The following is a 15,070-nucleotide window of genomic DNA, read 5'->3' as shown; positions in this document are numbered from 1 at the left end:
AGATTAAAGATAGATAGATCGTGTTGATCCGCTGTTCCCCCGTACACATGTTTAGACTCTGTAAGGGTTCAACTCCTTCCACTACTGCCAGTCCAAGCTCTGTGGTTGCAGGATCTTTAGCTGAAGCGTAGAAGGACATACCTTACTAGCACTGGCTAGCATAAGGCTTGGGACAGATAGCCGTCCATCCGTGATAGTTGTATTTCCTGCCTTCGTCTCTGTGACTGAAGAAGAAAGACTCGAAGACAAGTGAAGAGGCTGCCATGCAAGCGCGGTAACAGGCTTGGAATGACCCTTAAGAGGGGAGCCGAGAGAATCTCCTGTCTCTCCATCCCAAAGCCGTACGGTGCCATCCTACGAAGAGAGTTGCGAGACATACAAGATATACATGAAGAAGGAGAAAGCAGAGAAAAAAAGAAGAGAATCCGCCTTTTGGCTCTTGATGTGTGGTCAGGTGCCTTCTCCATGTTCTTGCTAGGAGAAGGGCGGGCCCCAGGAAGGAGGAGGGAAAGAGAAGGGTGAAGTGACGGAGGGAAGAGGATCTTGGGAGAGTGTAGTTACACTCCACATACATTTTCAAGTACATAGTAGAGGCAGATGGATACTCACTAGACAAACAGCTTCGAAAGACAAGGTTACGCGAAAAAGCCCTAAGCCCATTCCTCTTACTCGATGTTTCTGCTTCTATGACGAAAGTAGCATGTACAGGTACATACTATGTAGATGTATACATGCTGACACGCCTATGGCCCATTACAAGTCTTTCTTACCTGCCACACTCTTCTTGAATCATCACAGGGAAAGAGAACAAGGAGAAAATCTCTACGCCATTCGTCTAAACGCAGGGCGAGGTTAAAGGAAACTAGACAAGCTCACATACAGCCTTGTCTCACACAAAGGTTAGCCTCGAATGCGTTTCTCTCTCTCTCTCTTTGTTAGAAAAGCGAGACATCTGCACCTCTCCAAAGTACGAGCGCTTGTTCTTCGAAGAGAATAGAGAGGAGGTGATAATCCATTCTTACCATGCCAGCAGAAGCAAGAATCTGTCCGTGTGGAGCCCAGGCTAAGCAGAGCACCCATCCTGTATGGCCTTTGAGAGTTCTTTGCGGTGTCTCCGTGCTGAGGCACCAGAGACGAACAGTCATGTCTCCACTGCCGGAAGCGAGTCGTGAGCTCTCCGGGTTGAAGGCTACACAAAGAACTGCTTCTGTATGCCCTGGGAGAAAGACAACGCAAAGACATTTCGAAGAAGGGGGGACAAACACAGACTTCAAGCACAGAAAGAAAGAAGGAGAAAGAAAGAAAGAAAGAAAGTCTTTGTCTAGACTGTTTTTCATGTATCTCTTTTATCTCTGTCCTGCCTATCTATATCTATCTGTTTACATCCGATTAGATCACTATCTAAATCTCTCTTCTTGTCTTTAGCCTTTTGTGTGGTGTTCATTTATACGTGTAGATATCTATGTAGGTCCGTGTAAACGTCATCTGATCGTTGTCTGTCTATCTCTTTATGTACATATATAACTCTATTCCTCTATCTCTATGTGCCATGCATCCATCTCTATGACATGAAATCTGTATCCTTTCTCACACAGGATTGTGCCCCCCTCCACATCAGACCTCCTTCTAATCCAGACAACCAGGTGTATATACACCCCAAGAATAAAGACGTCCTCGACATCATTATCAGATGTCACTCTCAACTCGCTCCCCGCCTCTACTCTCTCTCTCTTTTTCTTTCTTTCTCTTTCTCCGTCTCTCTCTCTCTTTCCTGCAGAAAACGTCGGAGAGCCGTTGACAAGAACAAATTCAATCTTGGAACGACCGAAAAGAAGCAAAGTCAGATCAAGAATAAAGAAACTCTCCTTTCCTTCTTCTTTCTTTTCCTTCTAGTTCTCTTCTCTCGATTGGAAAGAAAAGAGACGTACCTTGTAGAGATGAAGCACATCGAGTAATATGACGGACTTTGAAAGCAGCAAGAGGCGCGTATCGGATTTGTAGTACCTTCTCAGTTGATCGGTCAGACGACAGCTCGAAGGCCTCTTGTAGACTACTTGTAATCTCGATACGATTATCGTCTAGTGTTAAAGCAAAGACTTTCTTCACCCCTTTCTCGTCATCCTCGTCTTCTTCATCTTTACTCTCCTCCGCCAGTAATGTATTCAACAACTCTTCAAGCTGCTCACGTGTTATACTAGAAAGAAAAAGAGAAGAAAGAAAGAGGTGAGAAAGAAGATTCATAATCTTGGGTACAAGAAAGGCAGCAACGGCAAGGAGAAAGTCGGGTGTATGTACACTTCTTATAGACAGAGAGGGACATCATAGAACAAGAAGGAAGAATTGTAGATGTAAGCCGTGTATAGGTTGTATGGAGAACTCACTGATAAGTCTTTCTTTCTTTTAGATGATAGACGAAAGCCAAGAAGAAAAGAGAAAAGAAAAGGAAAGATACAATACATATGCGTAAAAGAAATGAGTACATAAGACTCGGCACCATACATACAGAGAGACACATGCAAATGGAGAGATCAATACGAAGTAGATCTTTTTCCTCTCCCTATGTTCACAGAAGAGTAAGTACATACATGTAGTAGTTGGAGCGCGTCTTCTATAGAGCATTCCGGCAGATGAAGAGACAGCGAGAAGGAGATGTATATCGAGAGAAAGTAAGGAGGCATGAAGCACTACCAGGTGTCTACGTATAGAAAAGCCTACACAGATGTCTCTCGATCCTGAAAAGCCTACAGATCTATTGATAGCCTCGTAAGCGCTAGTGAGAAGAAGACATGTCGGTATCTACAAGAAGGAAAGCACTTAGGTCATAAGCAACGGAGCTTGTCTCCATGTCCGCCTTATACAAAGAGATATGTGTATATCTGTGTTATCCGTATATAAGCCGAGGAACGATCGACAATGTATAAGGTCTTTGAGGCAGTGACATACCTGAGAGGAACAGCCAGGTGAGTCCCAAGAGGCGTCGTCTGCTGATCGAAGAACTGAATAATAATTTCTCGATTCTTCACATCTGTTGCGTCTCCTTCTCCTTCTCTCTCAGATAGATTACTCCATGAAGATGGAAGTTCTCGAGCTGCTGTCTTGTTCGAATCAGCTTTCTCTGTAGGATGTAGAGACGAAGATGAGGAAGAACTCTTCACAGCTGAAGCTCTCGGTAACGGGGGAAAAGTCTTAAGAGAAGAAGGAGATGAGGAAAGAGGCCGTAAAGAAGGAGAAGAAGAAGAGGAAAGTTTCTGACGTTTGCCTGGCGGAGAAGAAGAAGATTCGCCGCCGTCAGGCTCTGAGGGTGGTACGTCTACTACTGTGTCTCCCGCCATGGCAAGGAATGAGGAGAAAGCGGGAAGAGGGAGAAGACAAGACGGATAGAAAGGAAGAACAAGAAGAAGAAGGAAGTTGAACAGAGGAAAGTCACGACAGTCAGCTATGTCTTGGGGTGTACATACACCATTGACATGTAGGACTTCACATGAATAAATGGCCCTCCCACACAAATGGCTATGTAGTGATTGATACCCTTGGATAAAGAGACTCCGGAAGCTTGAATGAAGGGAGAAAAGCCGCGTTGTCTAGAGAGAGTGAGGAACTGTACATAAACCCCCGAAGAGAAGGAAGGAGAAGAGGAGGAAGCAGAAGAGACCAAGCCAGAAAACTTGGAGGTGAGAAGAAGAAGAAGAACAAGAGTTAGAAAACAAAGGTGAAGAGAGACAGTGGAAATGAAAAGAAGAGAAAAGAATAAAGAAGGAAGGAGAAGAGATGACGCTCTGTTGATCGAGGGAGAGAGTGGGGCCCCCTGCCAGGACCACCGAGAAGAAGACAGGAGAGCAAACAAGGAGAGAATTGAGGCTGCAGAGAGACCTAGCATGGAAAGAAGCGAATATCCTTCATATCCACTCCTGTATGTATCTATGTTTTGTCCCTTACAACACCTTTAGTCTTGGTGTTTCAATTTCCTCATCATTCTGTGCATGCGAATCGATCTGAATCGGCATGCGTGAAATCGACGAATGCACGGATGCATGCACGCATGCATCGATTCTTCATATCTCTCTGCAGCTGGGACATGTACGAAAAACCATCTAATCTTCTCTTTTCCTCCGGTGTTGTCGTCTGTTTCTTCTTTGCTTCTTTTCTCTGGCTTCTCTCTTTCTGTTAGCCTGTCTTTTCCTCCTCTTCTGAGACGTAAATTCTTTTCTCTCTCAGATTGAGACCCTTATCTTGCTTTCCTCCGAAATGCATTCTGATTCTGCCTTCTCTTCTTCTTCTGACTTCTCCGTTCTTTGCTTTTTCTCCATGCAAATCTCTCCCTTTCAGAAGGTGACGAGACAACCTGCGGTGTGCGTCTACTTCTCTCTTTCTCCCGCTCTCGTGACAGTATTCTCACCCTTCACATCTTGCCTCTCTGATCCCTCGAGACTAAAGAGCCTACCCGCCTGTCGACAGTGTAAACACACTCCTCCCTGTATCCAGGCGTGTATATAAAATATGTATATATAGTGGTATCGGAATGAAGAGTGAGGAATGTTCTCAAGGCGTTCATTTTGTATCTAGCCTTATGTCGTTCGCATCATCTTGTTTCTTCATTACTCCGAAAAAAGGGTCAAGTCTCTTTTCCTCTAGATTCCCTTACTCTCTTCTTCTCTCTCCTGTTCCTTCCCGCGTGCTGATATAGGGTAGACAAACCAAGATTACCTTCTTATGTTGGATACACGCGTCTTGTGTTTACGGTGTATATACACCCGAGTCCCAACTCCCGTTACCCCCGGATAACCTTGTCAAGCTGACAAGCATTCTTTCCTCCTTCTCCTCTCGCCTTTTCCATCTCCCGTCTCTTGCTTTCTTGCTGGTCTCTGTATGGTCTTTCTCGGAGGACTTCTTTTATAGATACCTCGCCTTTCTTCACCTCTCATCATTCTTTCCCTCCTCATTTCCAGCAGCCGTCTCCTCCTACCTCTTGTCTCTCTCTCTCTCTCACGTCAGAGGAGAAAAGAATCTTCCTGTAACGCATTTCCCTCCAGCTATACTAGAGAAGAAAAGACACCACACATCTTCCTCCTCTTCTCGTGGATCCTCATCTATCAAGAAACACTGGGAGAGGTAAAGAGAACCCTCTCCGATGTCTTTGCCTCTCCTTCTTCTTTCTAGCTTTTTTCCTGTCGATTCTCACTACCACGGATTTCCTTGAGACTTCTCCTTGTTCCTCGTTATGTCACCTTGTGAACGAAATGAGTGGAGTCAGAGGCAATGAAGAAAAAGAAGATAAAACTTCGGGTCAATCTTCGTCAGTTGAGACCTTTTCTCTAGCTTCTTCTTCCTCATCTCCTTCGCCATCTTCTCTTTCCTCTCTCTCTCGCCATCAAGCTAACCTTATAGACGGAGAGATGTCTTCTTCTCCTCCTAGTACTCTTCTTCGATATAGAGAGGAAGAGCTTGAAGTAGAAGAAGAAGAATCTCTCCTTATGGAGGGGGAGCTCGAAGAAATTGTCGATGACATCTTTCTCCTAACTGAGCCTCCTTTAATTTCCTTGCACGCGCTAGCTATCCCACCTCGTTTATGCAGCCAAATTTTGAGACTTCTTCAGGTGTATCATCGATTAGAACATGCAGAAAACGATTTTCTCCCCAAAGGGACAGGAGGAGAAGAAGAAGAGAAAGAAGCTGGGCCGGGGCTAGGAGTGTACGTACCGTGGTGGAAGCGGAGAGGAAGGAGAGTCGATCTATACTTTCTAAAGAGATGTTACAAACCTAAAAGACAAGCAGCAACAGCAGCAGATGTGGTGTATCTTCTCCTAGGCACACATCCTAAGGTATATAGAGATAGCGGGGAAAGATAGATCAGAAGTGTATAAAGGGCGTTCTATCCGATATGGCACATCACATAGGTGAAGAAGAGCAAGACATATCTGGAAGGCTTTGAGGACGAGCTGTCTAATAGAAAGAAGTATGCATAGTTCCTCATAGAAAGATAGATAGATAGATAGATCGATAGAAGTTAGTCTGTGTAAGTATATCAATATACCTCTTTATGTTTTCGTCTCCCTATAGATATCTTTGTATCTGTTCGTGAGTAACTTCGAGCTTCTTCGCACGAGACTTGATGAACTTCCTAGACGCCTGGGGGGGTAATCAAGAAGACAGACATTCTTTCTTTCTTGTATGTGGACGTCCCTTTGAATGGTGGTCTTTTTTTCTTCTTGTATTCCTTATTTCTGTATGTCTCTTTTCCTTTTCTCTTCTTAGAACTTACACCCCTCTATCATTAAAGCTCTACGTGACGGCACTTGTGAAGATTCCCACGACATTGCTCTTTCTCCTTCTGAGGCTTGTCAGTGCCTCGAGAGGATCTTTCATAGCTGTGGTAAGAATGAAGATAGCTCATCTATGAAGATTGAGAGAAGTCACTCTGAAGGAGAGCCCCTATCTCAAGAAGGAGTAGCTGCGAGAGATGAGCAAGATGGATACAAAAAATTCGAGATTCGAGAGAATGAAGAAGAAGAAGTGAAGAACTGTGAGCTATTATCCTCGTCGTCTTCGCCTTGGAGAGGAAGAAAACAGCAGTCAAACAACCCCTTTCTGGAAGATGACTATAGGGGTAGTCGTATAAGAGAAGAAGAGAAGGAATGTGAGAGAGATAGAAAGCCTTGCCATCGTCATCTTTACCCGCATAGTAAAGAAGGTGAAACAGAAGAAGATAGAGAGGTCTGTAAGAGCCAAGATAGACTAGTCAATCTTGAACAAGGACGAGATGATGTCAGTCACAATGAAACAAAGAAGAGGAGATCAGAGGCGAAGAATGAATGTGCCTCATCTTCCACCTCATGGTGTATATGTCGATATATACGCCATGTCAAAGTCCCCTCTGTTTCTCCAGTGACACCTCAACAACAGCGGAAATGGAATGAAGTGTGGCCGTGTTATCTCAATAAAACAAAGCCGCCTCCTTCAGGGAGTCCGAAAGGAGTAGGAGAAGAAGAAAGAGATTACCATAGATGTAGAAGTGAGAGTTCCTTTAAGAACGCCCTCTCGACAACGCTTCCAGAGGGTGTGACGATGAGAGCGAGAAGAAGAGGAGACGCGACAGAAGGAGCAGAGAGGCATCGGGATAGTGGAGAAAAAGAAGGAGAAGAAAAGGTCTTCCCTGCAGAGGGAGAAATAGTAGAAGAAGAGGAGAAGGAGTCGAAGAAAGAAGTTCGAAGGCGTGATACCAGTAGGGGGAGAGAAGAAGAATGGGGGAGATTAAAAGGAAAAAAAGAAGAGGAAAGAGATAAAGAGTCTCAGAGTACTGCTGAATGTTACGGAATGAGACAAGAGCTTCTTATACCGTTGCAACTGACTCCTGAGGAGAAAGAAAAGCATAAGCTCTATCTCCAGGCTGCCGTTAGATGTACGGTGACTCTCATGATCTCTCACTACAGATATATCTACCTATGTAGATCAGCGCATATATAGGACAAGCTAAAGGCCATATCACACATGTCTCTCTCCCTCTCCCGTTCATAGGAATCTATTGGTTTATATGCCTGTCTCTCTATATATACATACGTGATCGAAGACGATGGGGCTACCCAGAGGGACAGGCTTTCTGGCACGGTAGCGAACATCCTTTTCATACTCACAAGATTACCACGGAATTCAAACCGCAGGGGGTAGGAGGATGATGAAGATGCTAGGAGCGAGCTTAAAGAGTGATAGCTGTTTCATATTCCTTTTCTATAGGAGAAAGATATTCTATTCTCATTCATTCTCTATAGAATGAGCAAGAGAGGGTACAGCCCCGAACGGCCTACAGCACCCTTGATGATGCCTCAGTTGCTCGTAGTTCTAGACGCTCGAGGAGAACCGCGGTCTCCGGTAGGATTAGCATCCTGCCTTCATTAGGACATTGTTGCATGCACGAATTTCTAGAGATAAGAAAGCTCAACAGTCTGTGAGGAAGACGGCGAGGGCAAACAAGCCTTGCTTTCGTTTCTACCTTATGCGACTGTACTTTCATTCTCGCTGTAAGCACCAGAGATGGAGAAAGCTCAGAAGTAGTAGGAGTAGTAGTGAGGTATCACTATGAGACGCAGTTAGCTGACATGGCCAGGGTAAACAAGGTAGCGTGGCGTAGAAGCCCTTCCTAGCTAGGAAATTTCCTTCCGCATGTCAGTGAATGTGACTTTCTCGCTTCAGCTTTGGGTTTCACTCCTTTGTGTGGTGTTTTTTTGATGTCGCGCAGTGAGCAGAGAAACAGGTCGAAGTGCGTGCATCATCACGTACACACCAAAATCATCTTGTCAAAAAGGAGTCGCTGCGACTCCTATCTCCAACACTAATGAGAAGGAAAAGAAGAGTATGCTTTCGAATCGAAAGAGGAGTCGGACGAAGTGTTCAGCACTATCTCCTCCCCGGGCTTTCGGTCTTAACACATCCCCCCATACCAAACAACAGGGAGAACTGAGTACTGCTGCAAGTAGTGGTAGTCAGAGTCGGGTGAGTAACCATACTGACGATCCGCAAGGAGAAGGTGTTGCTCATAGTGATGATGCTAGAAAGGATTCTAGTTTAAACAAGGGGAGCGGGAACAGCATTAACCAAGACACGTGTGTGATAGTGAACGGATGCAGCGGGCAACTAATACAGCGCGGACAACCGCGCCAAGGTGCTATCAATGGTGATTCAATGATGAAAGAGAATGGAAAGGAGAGGGAATCGGATGGTGACCGTGTAATGACGGTTACATCGTCGCTACAAAGAAACGGATTCTTTAGTGGTTTTATGAGTCAAGACCACGAAGGCTTGTGGTGCGGTGACCGCCATACCTCAGAGAAAGGAGAGTGTTATTCGCGTCTTGGAATTGGTTTAAAAGGAGCAAGTGGCAGTAAGCTAAGCACAACACGGATTGTTGCTGCATGCGTGGATACGTCAGAACCAGCTCATCCATTGTGTCACGCGCCCATGAACGCTATCGGTGCCGTTGGTCGGCAGCTCGTAGAGAGGGCGCAGAGGGAAGGATGCGAAAACGAGAGAAATTTGGACACGGTACAATCATCAACTGGGTGTGAGGGAGTAGCTGAAGAAAAGTGCAAGCCACATACACCGTCCAACGATGGAGATTCTATGGGTACCACCGAAGAGGATGAAGTAAGTGATGGAAACTACTACTGTCAAGGATGTACAGTCTACTGTTCACATGAACCCTGCGTCATGTGTGCAATGGCGCTGGTGCACTCCCGCATCAACATGCTCGTTTTCTATCATAAAAATGAAGAACATGGAGGTATCACAAAGGGGAGACTACATCTAGACCGCCGGTTAAACCACGGATACCGTGTGTTGTGTTTCAAACGAAAGTAGGTTGTACATGGGATCGGCGAAGGAGAGGAGGGAGACCATTCACCGTCATTGTTGCTTCATTGCATCGTATGCATACCTTGTCCGCCTACGAAAAGTAACTTGACTTCTTTATATTCTTACCACCAACATAGGAAGACATTCTGGTTCAGTGGTTCCTTCTTGGGGAGGGGCAGAAAGAATGCCCTACCCAGTAGACGCCCTCGTCTCAGCAATGCGGCCTGTCTCGGCTCCGCCTCAGTCGTCCCACTGTGAAGCAGAGGAGATGCAGAAGCGTTCACGGGGTATGCCGCCAAGTGCTTTAGTTGTCCATAACAACTGAAGTGTTGCATCTCTTCTGAACGAGGTTCAACGCCTTTGCCAAAGGTCCACACGCAGGGTAGTCTATGCGAAACAAAAGTGGGACGAGGCCCTAACGGTTCATGGTTCGAGAAACGTATTCCGTCCGCGAAGCTTTTTTGCGTAAGCTAGCTCTCCAGTCGTCTGCTTGAACCCACGGCCTGGACTACGTATTATTGGTACTAGCTAGGGGACGTCTTGTTTGATTTCATCGGTGAAGCGGAGACTGAGGCTGGTAGGGCCGCGTCATCAGGTGAATCGACAAGATCAAGGGAGCATCAATAGACTTTTGCAAGCCTTGTTATCCTTTCGGGCACTCCGCCGGAACATGACTGAAACGACAGGTGACTTCACCTCATCGCTAAGTAGGAATGGAATAGATAGGAGCCGTCGGTGGTCGTCTGTACCATGTGTTAGCATCTCCAAGTGACAAGTGTAGCCTTAGGCAATTGTCTCTGGTAGAGAAGCCGAGCCCCTCAATACGCAGGAACTCTATGGTGATTTGGGTTCGTACGTCTGAAACAGTTGGTGATACGGAAGGATGCAGTCATGAAAGGACTCCGAAACCAGCACGTCTACACAAATCAGAAGTCCCCTTACGACAATCTATCTCACAGAGGTTCGCTAATGGGATCCCAAAAGACCCCCTCAAGTTTACCCGTGTCTAAGTTCCAAGGCCGATGCCGGCTGCGCAGATTGGCAGCTGGCAGGGCCGTGTCGTGGAGCGGTCTCGTCAAGGACGCCGTAACGTCGGTCCTGAAAAGAAGATCTTACAGTTAAGTCGTTTCCGATGGCATTTTGGAAGAGTCAGCGTTTCTGGACTGTATAGACAAGCTACTTGCTTCGGAGACCGCTGAGTGATTTATGACCTTTTCCAGTCACCAGACGATTGTCTCGCGAGCCAGCCTGGCGCGCCCAGTTGGAGCGTTACGCGGATGCAAGCCGCCCATGAGGCCTGCAGTTGTACTCTGAGGAGAGCATCTTGGAAGTAGGAAGAGCTGACCAGGAGAAATATCAGACGGACGTGTCAGTCTTAATGCTTTCTCCTCTTCTTCCCTCCACGGCAAGCCGGAGCGACACACGACGACGCAGACGGCTGCTGCCAGAACTTAGTCCGGGTCCAGCGACCGGTCGTCTACGCTCGAGCGTGCAGCGCGAGTCCGACGGGGCTCGCGTGCATGGCTGACTGCCCCGCCTGGAGATCTGTCCTGAAAATGTTTCATCTACAGTAAGTCAGATCTCTTATTCTACTCTTTTATCTTATCTTTCGTCTTCTGACATAAAGTGTCTGAAGCAACACTCAACAACTTCGTGACAACATCGATCAAAATGCGGTCATTCATTCTGTTCGGAACCCTCTTCGTGGGTGTTGGCTCTGTAGTGGCCAGCAACTCACCGGACCATTTGGCAGTTCCGGCTGATCTGCCAACTGTTTCTGAGGAGGAGCTTCAGAGAATCGCAGCTGAAGCCGCTTCTCTTTCTCAACCCGATCAGGAGAAGAAGTTGGAGGAAGTTGAGCAAGCTGCTCTCGCTTTTGCTAATAGAAATCTTCAGGATTTATCTGAGGATCTTGAACTTGCTGCTGATGAGGGATTGGTCAATTCTGAGGAACTTCAGGAGGATGCCGATCAGGAAGCTTTGGGCGCCGAGGAACTTCAGCTAGATGTTGATCAGGAAGAACGTTTCCTGGGCAAGAAAAGCATGGGTGCCGTTATTCCTCCCCCCGCTCCTAAGGTCGTCGTAAAAAAAGTGCCAGCTAAAAAGGTTGGTCCTCCTGTTGCCGTTTACCGTAAGCTTCAAGAAGGCGAAGAAGAGGAAGGTCTTCTCCCGGAGGAGGAAGTCCTTGAAGAAGGAGATGAAGCGATCTCCGAAGATGGAGAGGAATCGCTCTCTGAAGAACCTCTTGCCTTAGAGGACAGTGAGAGTTCATCCTCTGAGCACCGTGCTCTAGGTAAGAAACAATACTATTACGCCGCACCTAAAAAAGCATCTCCTCCTCCCAAGAAAGTCATTCAAAAGAAGTCTCCACCTCCGAAGAAGGTCGTCCAGCAGCCCAAGAAAGTTATCCAGAAGAAGTCTCCCCCTCCGAAGAAAGTTGTTCATAAGAAAGCCCCTCCTAAGAAAGTCATCCAGAAGAAGTCCCCCCCTCCCAAGAAGTATGTCCGCCCCGCCAAGAAGTACGTGCCAGTGACAAAGAAAGCTCCGGCACCCAAGAAAGTCTACGCTCCTCCACCCAAGAAGTATACCCCTGTTTCAAAAAAGGGTGGATACTATTGAATGAGTGTTGTTCAGATCTCTTAACTGCCAGTTACTCTGCGTCGTGACGTAAGAAATCCGAAAGTGGAAAACTTACGAGTTTTGAGTGCATGTCTCGTCCTCTGTAATCTTGAGTGTGCTAGACTTCAACTCCTGTCAATCTTTGAAATCTGCCTTTCATCATTCGTTGAATGATGGTGGTTTGTTCGGCTTCTCGGTACAATCGACTCTTGGTTACGGCTCTCAAGACTTCACTATTACTAGTTCTCATTCTATTTTAGTTCAGTCCTTTCAAGATCATTCTATTTTAGTTCAGTCCTTTCAAGATCACTTTATTTTAGTCGCAGAAAAGTCAATTTTCCAAGTGCTCAGTATTCTAGCTGGCTTCTCAGAGATATCAGGAGCTGTGTATCAGTCCTGAAAAGAGCTCTCCCGTTCGTTTTCCCAAAAGATCTCCATTCTAGGTAGTCGTGCGGAGAGCTCTCCGTTCTGGCTAGTTTTATGAGGCGCTTTCTGTTATCAAGAGCTTTCTGACGGTGTTAGTCTTTGTCCCAGAAGTTTCCTATTCTAGTTCGTTGTCAGCTTTCTGTCGAAGTTTGTCTTTCCAAGAGCTTTCTGGTCTATTCATACCATATGATCGCATGCGGAAAGATCGTCTGAGTGAATTATCCTCTCCGGTGCCGAATGACACAAGACCCAAGATTATACGTGTATGTATTCACAGTCCTATTTGTTCATGAGGGTTGAAGAAGAGTACATAAAGACACAGAGCAGAGTCCCAGCTCATTATATATATGTATATTTGAGTATGCATATGAAGTAATTCACGTTGATATCATGGAGCCCTTGGCTGTTTCTCAAGTTCCGACAAAAGACGAAGGTAACCCCATGGCTTTAAGCATTTTCTGCTCTTCATCTTCTTCGGCATCTCCCTGTCGTTCAGCAGCGTCTCCTCCTTCATCTTTTGTTACTCCATTCTTTTTAGTGTCTCCTTCGCCTTCTGCTTTTTCTTTCTTTCTCTTCTTCATTTTCTTGCGAAGCTTTCTCTCCTCATCCTGTCTCTGTAACTCTTCTAGTCGCCTCTTGATACGGTCAATATCATCGTAATTTTCTTCACCGTACTGCCCGGCTCCTCCTGCGGCACTGGATGATGTACCTACACCTCCACTGCCTCGTTCATCGCTACCTGTCAAGCTACCAGTGTGCGTACTGGACATAGAATGATGGTGATGGCTGTTGCTGCTGGCGCTGCTGCTACCCGCACCTGAGCCACCGGTAACACCTGACGAGCCCCCCGACGATGAAGCGGCACCCGATGGCTCGACTGCACTAGAGGGATCTTCGCCTTCGAGCTCCACTTGAGCGACTCTCTGAAGTTCACGCAGCTTACCAATGACCCGGGCCGGTGTAGCTCTCTCCACACGCATGGTCATACCTGATTGGTAGAAGAGGATAGACAATGGCAATCTAATACTGAAGTATGTGTGTCTATCTACCGCTCACTATACATGCATGTGGATATAGGGTATGCGGCTGTCTGGACTACCTCTACCTGTCACTGAGAGGGAAGATCATCCAGATAGATAGATAGGGGAGACGGCCATGTCGAGTGTAAGACCTCCCGCACACGCAAACGATGAAACAGGAGGGTACAGTACCGGCCGGTGCTGGATTGCTTTGCTAGAATCGCTACGCAACAACTGCTATCAACAGTTAACATGCTTTATCAAAGCGCTCACAGCGAGGACGGTTGTACGTGTGTCACCGTGAGTGATAGCTAGCTGCTTACCAAGCATTCTGTTATGATTCCTCCCGTTGATATGATCCAGATAAGCCGCGGAATCTTTTATCAGGCATTCACAGACATCACACCAGAACCTGAACGGGCAGGACAGGAGACGTCGGCAGCACGTGCGATACAAACATACATGGAGAGAGAGAGAGAGACATATGAACAAAAGTCCGTATATCAACACATTTCTAGCGGTGCCTCTACAGCCACCTTGGTACCCTGGAACCCAGGCAAGAGGACAGAGTATATACATGACATAGAGATGTCTACTCAGTGGAGAGAGAGAGATTGCAGTACAAACAGAGAAACATTAAAGCACATAGAGACTGGAAAGTCACTCTGTCCAGAGACATGCGAAGGTGAGGTTCTCTTGTTGACGATACGCTTAGCCAACGCTATGAAGTTCTCCAAGGGGCTTATACACAAAGAAACTACAGAATGGAACCATACTGGATCACAAGAAGTAAGCGACGAGAAGGAAGAGATAAACAGTGAAGCAGATAGATAGATAGATTAAAGATAGATAGATAGATTAAAGATAGATAGATAGATTAAAGATAGATAGATAGATAGATAGATTAAAGATAGATAGATAGATAGATAGATAGATAGATTGAAGATAGATAGATAGATTAGAGATAGATAGATAGATTAGAGATAGATAGATAGATAGATTAGAGATAGATAGATAGATTAAAGATAGATAGATAGATAGATTAAAGATAGATAGATAGACTGACAAGGGAAGAGTGCATGTGAGCAAGTCCGGATGGCTATGGTGTACGTACCCTCCTTGCTGCATGCGGGGTGTCTGCAGAGTGACAATTTTGGTTTTTCCAATTTCTTTGGCTAGATCAATGTGGAAATCTCTTCTTTGAAGCGCCTTTCTATGCTCAACAGGTGGAGCGATCTTTCTCTGTCTAGGTTGAGGCAGATAAGAAAAGAAGTCGTCGTCGTCCTCCTTTGTTTGAGCCAGCGATTCATAAAAAGCCTTGTCCCACACCTGTAGCATACATACATACATACATATTCATACATAAATACGTACACCCCACAACACCTACGTGATTGCCATCGCTCTACGAGCGAGCTACGTAGAGACATGCATATAGAGATCGACCTTGAACTAAGCGTGTATGTAAGAATGTCTGTCTCATCCATTCGTTCACAGATAAATCTCACCCTCCTTCCAAGCTCGTCTGTTGTGTTGACAGGTCCTTCTGCAGTTGCGCCCGTGGCTTTCTTTGATGATGAAGCGCTAGATCCTGAAGGTGTCTTCAGATTTCCTATCGTCGTATCTGTTGCTCCTCCTCCCATAGATAATAGATAGATAGATTA

The 15,070-nt window shown here is 46.0% G+C and overlaps 5 protein-coding genes across 5 annotated transcripts in view; 3 read left to right on the top strand and 2 right to left on the bottom strand.

The window, feature by feature from the left end:
• CSUI_006516 (notchless) overlaps positions 1-3,934 on the bottom strand; it is a gene marked incomplete at its 3' end in the record, with an annotated part of 7,180 nt that extends 3,246 nt beyond the window's left edge. The window contains exons 1-4 of the mRNA XM_068066672.1: positions 2,944-3,934; positions 1,929-2,194; positions 1,023-1,216; positions 142-354 (exon numbers count right to left, since the gene is read on the bottom strand). Coding sequence (XP_067921354.1) covers positions 142-354; positions 1,023-1,216; positions 1,929-2,194; positions 2,944-3,332 — 1,062 coding nt within the window. The remainder of the gene's footprint in view (positions 1-141; positions 355-1,022; positions 1,217-1,928; positions 2,195-2,943) is intronic.
• A 159-nt stretch (positions 3,935-4,093) lies between these two features.
• Positions 4,094-9,501, top strand: CSUI_006515 (cytidine and deoxycytidylate deaminase zinc-binding region domain-containing protein). The gene is made up of 3 exons (XM_068066671.1): positions 4,094-5,819; positions 6,253-7,396; positions 8,231-9,501. The coding sequence occupies exons 1-3, from the start codon at positions 5,238-5,240 to the stop codon at positions 9,346-9,348; spliced, it is 2,844 nt and encodes a 947-aa protein (XP_067921353.1). The 5' UTR covers positions 4,094-5,237; the 3' UTR covers positions 9,349-9,501.
• A 258-nt stretch (positions 9,502-9,759) lies between these two features.
• Positions 9,760-10,281, top strand: CSUI_006514 (uncharacterized protein; the record flags this gene model as incomplete). Its single annotated transcript, XM_068066670.1, has 1 exon — positions 9,760-10,281. A coding segment is annotated over exon 1 (102 nt), but the record flags the coding sequence as incomplete, so codon positions are not given.
• Positions 10,282-10,440: 159 nt separating this feature from the next.
• On the top strand, positions 10,441-12,115 carry CSUI_006513 (uncharacterized protein). The gene has a single exon (XM_068066669.1). It carries the CDS (start codon positions 11,014-11,016, stop codon positions 11,959-11,961), a length of 948 nt encoding a protein of 315 aa, XP_067921351.1. The 5' UTR covers positions 10,441-11,013; the 3' UTR covers positions 11,962-12,115.
• A 561-nt stretch (positions 12,116-12,676) lies between these two features.
• Positions 12,677-15,043, bottom strand: CSUI_006512 (zinc finger protein; the record flags this gene model as incomplete). The annotated part of the gene is made up of 4 exons (XM_068066668.1): positions 12,677-13,375; positions 13,730-13,818; positions 14,521-14,735; positions 14,915-15,043. Coding segments are annotated over 4 exons (1,011 nt in total), but the record flags the coding sequence as incomplete, so codon positions are not given.
• Positions 15,044-15,070: the final 27 nt, after the last annotated feature.

This window comes from Cystoisospora suis, assembly GCF_002600585.1.
Source record: "Cystoisospora suis strain Wien I chromosome Unknown contig_3307, whole genome shotgun sequence".
Classification (NCBI taxonomy): domain Eukaryota; phylum Apicomplexa; class Conoidasida; order Eucoccidiorida; family Sarcocystidae; genus Cystoisospora; species Cystoisospora suis.
The sequence above is the reverse complement of the archived record's forward strand: the minus strand, read 5'-3'. Positions and strand labels throughout refer to the sequence as shown.

Coding starts and splice junctions, on each gene's coding strand:
- CSUI_006515 (XM_068066671.1), top strand. CDS start 5,238: ATGAGTGGAGTCAGAGGCAATGAAGAAAAAGAAGATAAAACTTCGGGT. Junction 5,820..6,252: donor TCCTAGGCACACATCCTAAG/GTATATAGAGAT, acceptor TTCTCTTCTTAG/AACTTACACCCCTCTATCAT. Junction 7,397..8,230: donor TCTCCAGGCTGCCGTTAGAT/GTACGGTGACTC, acceptor GATGTCGCGCAG/TGAGCAGAGAAACAGGTCGA.
- CSUI_006513 (XM_068066669.1), top strand. CDS start 11,014: ATGCGGTCATTCATTCTGTTCGGAACCCTCTTCGTGGGTGTTGGCTCT.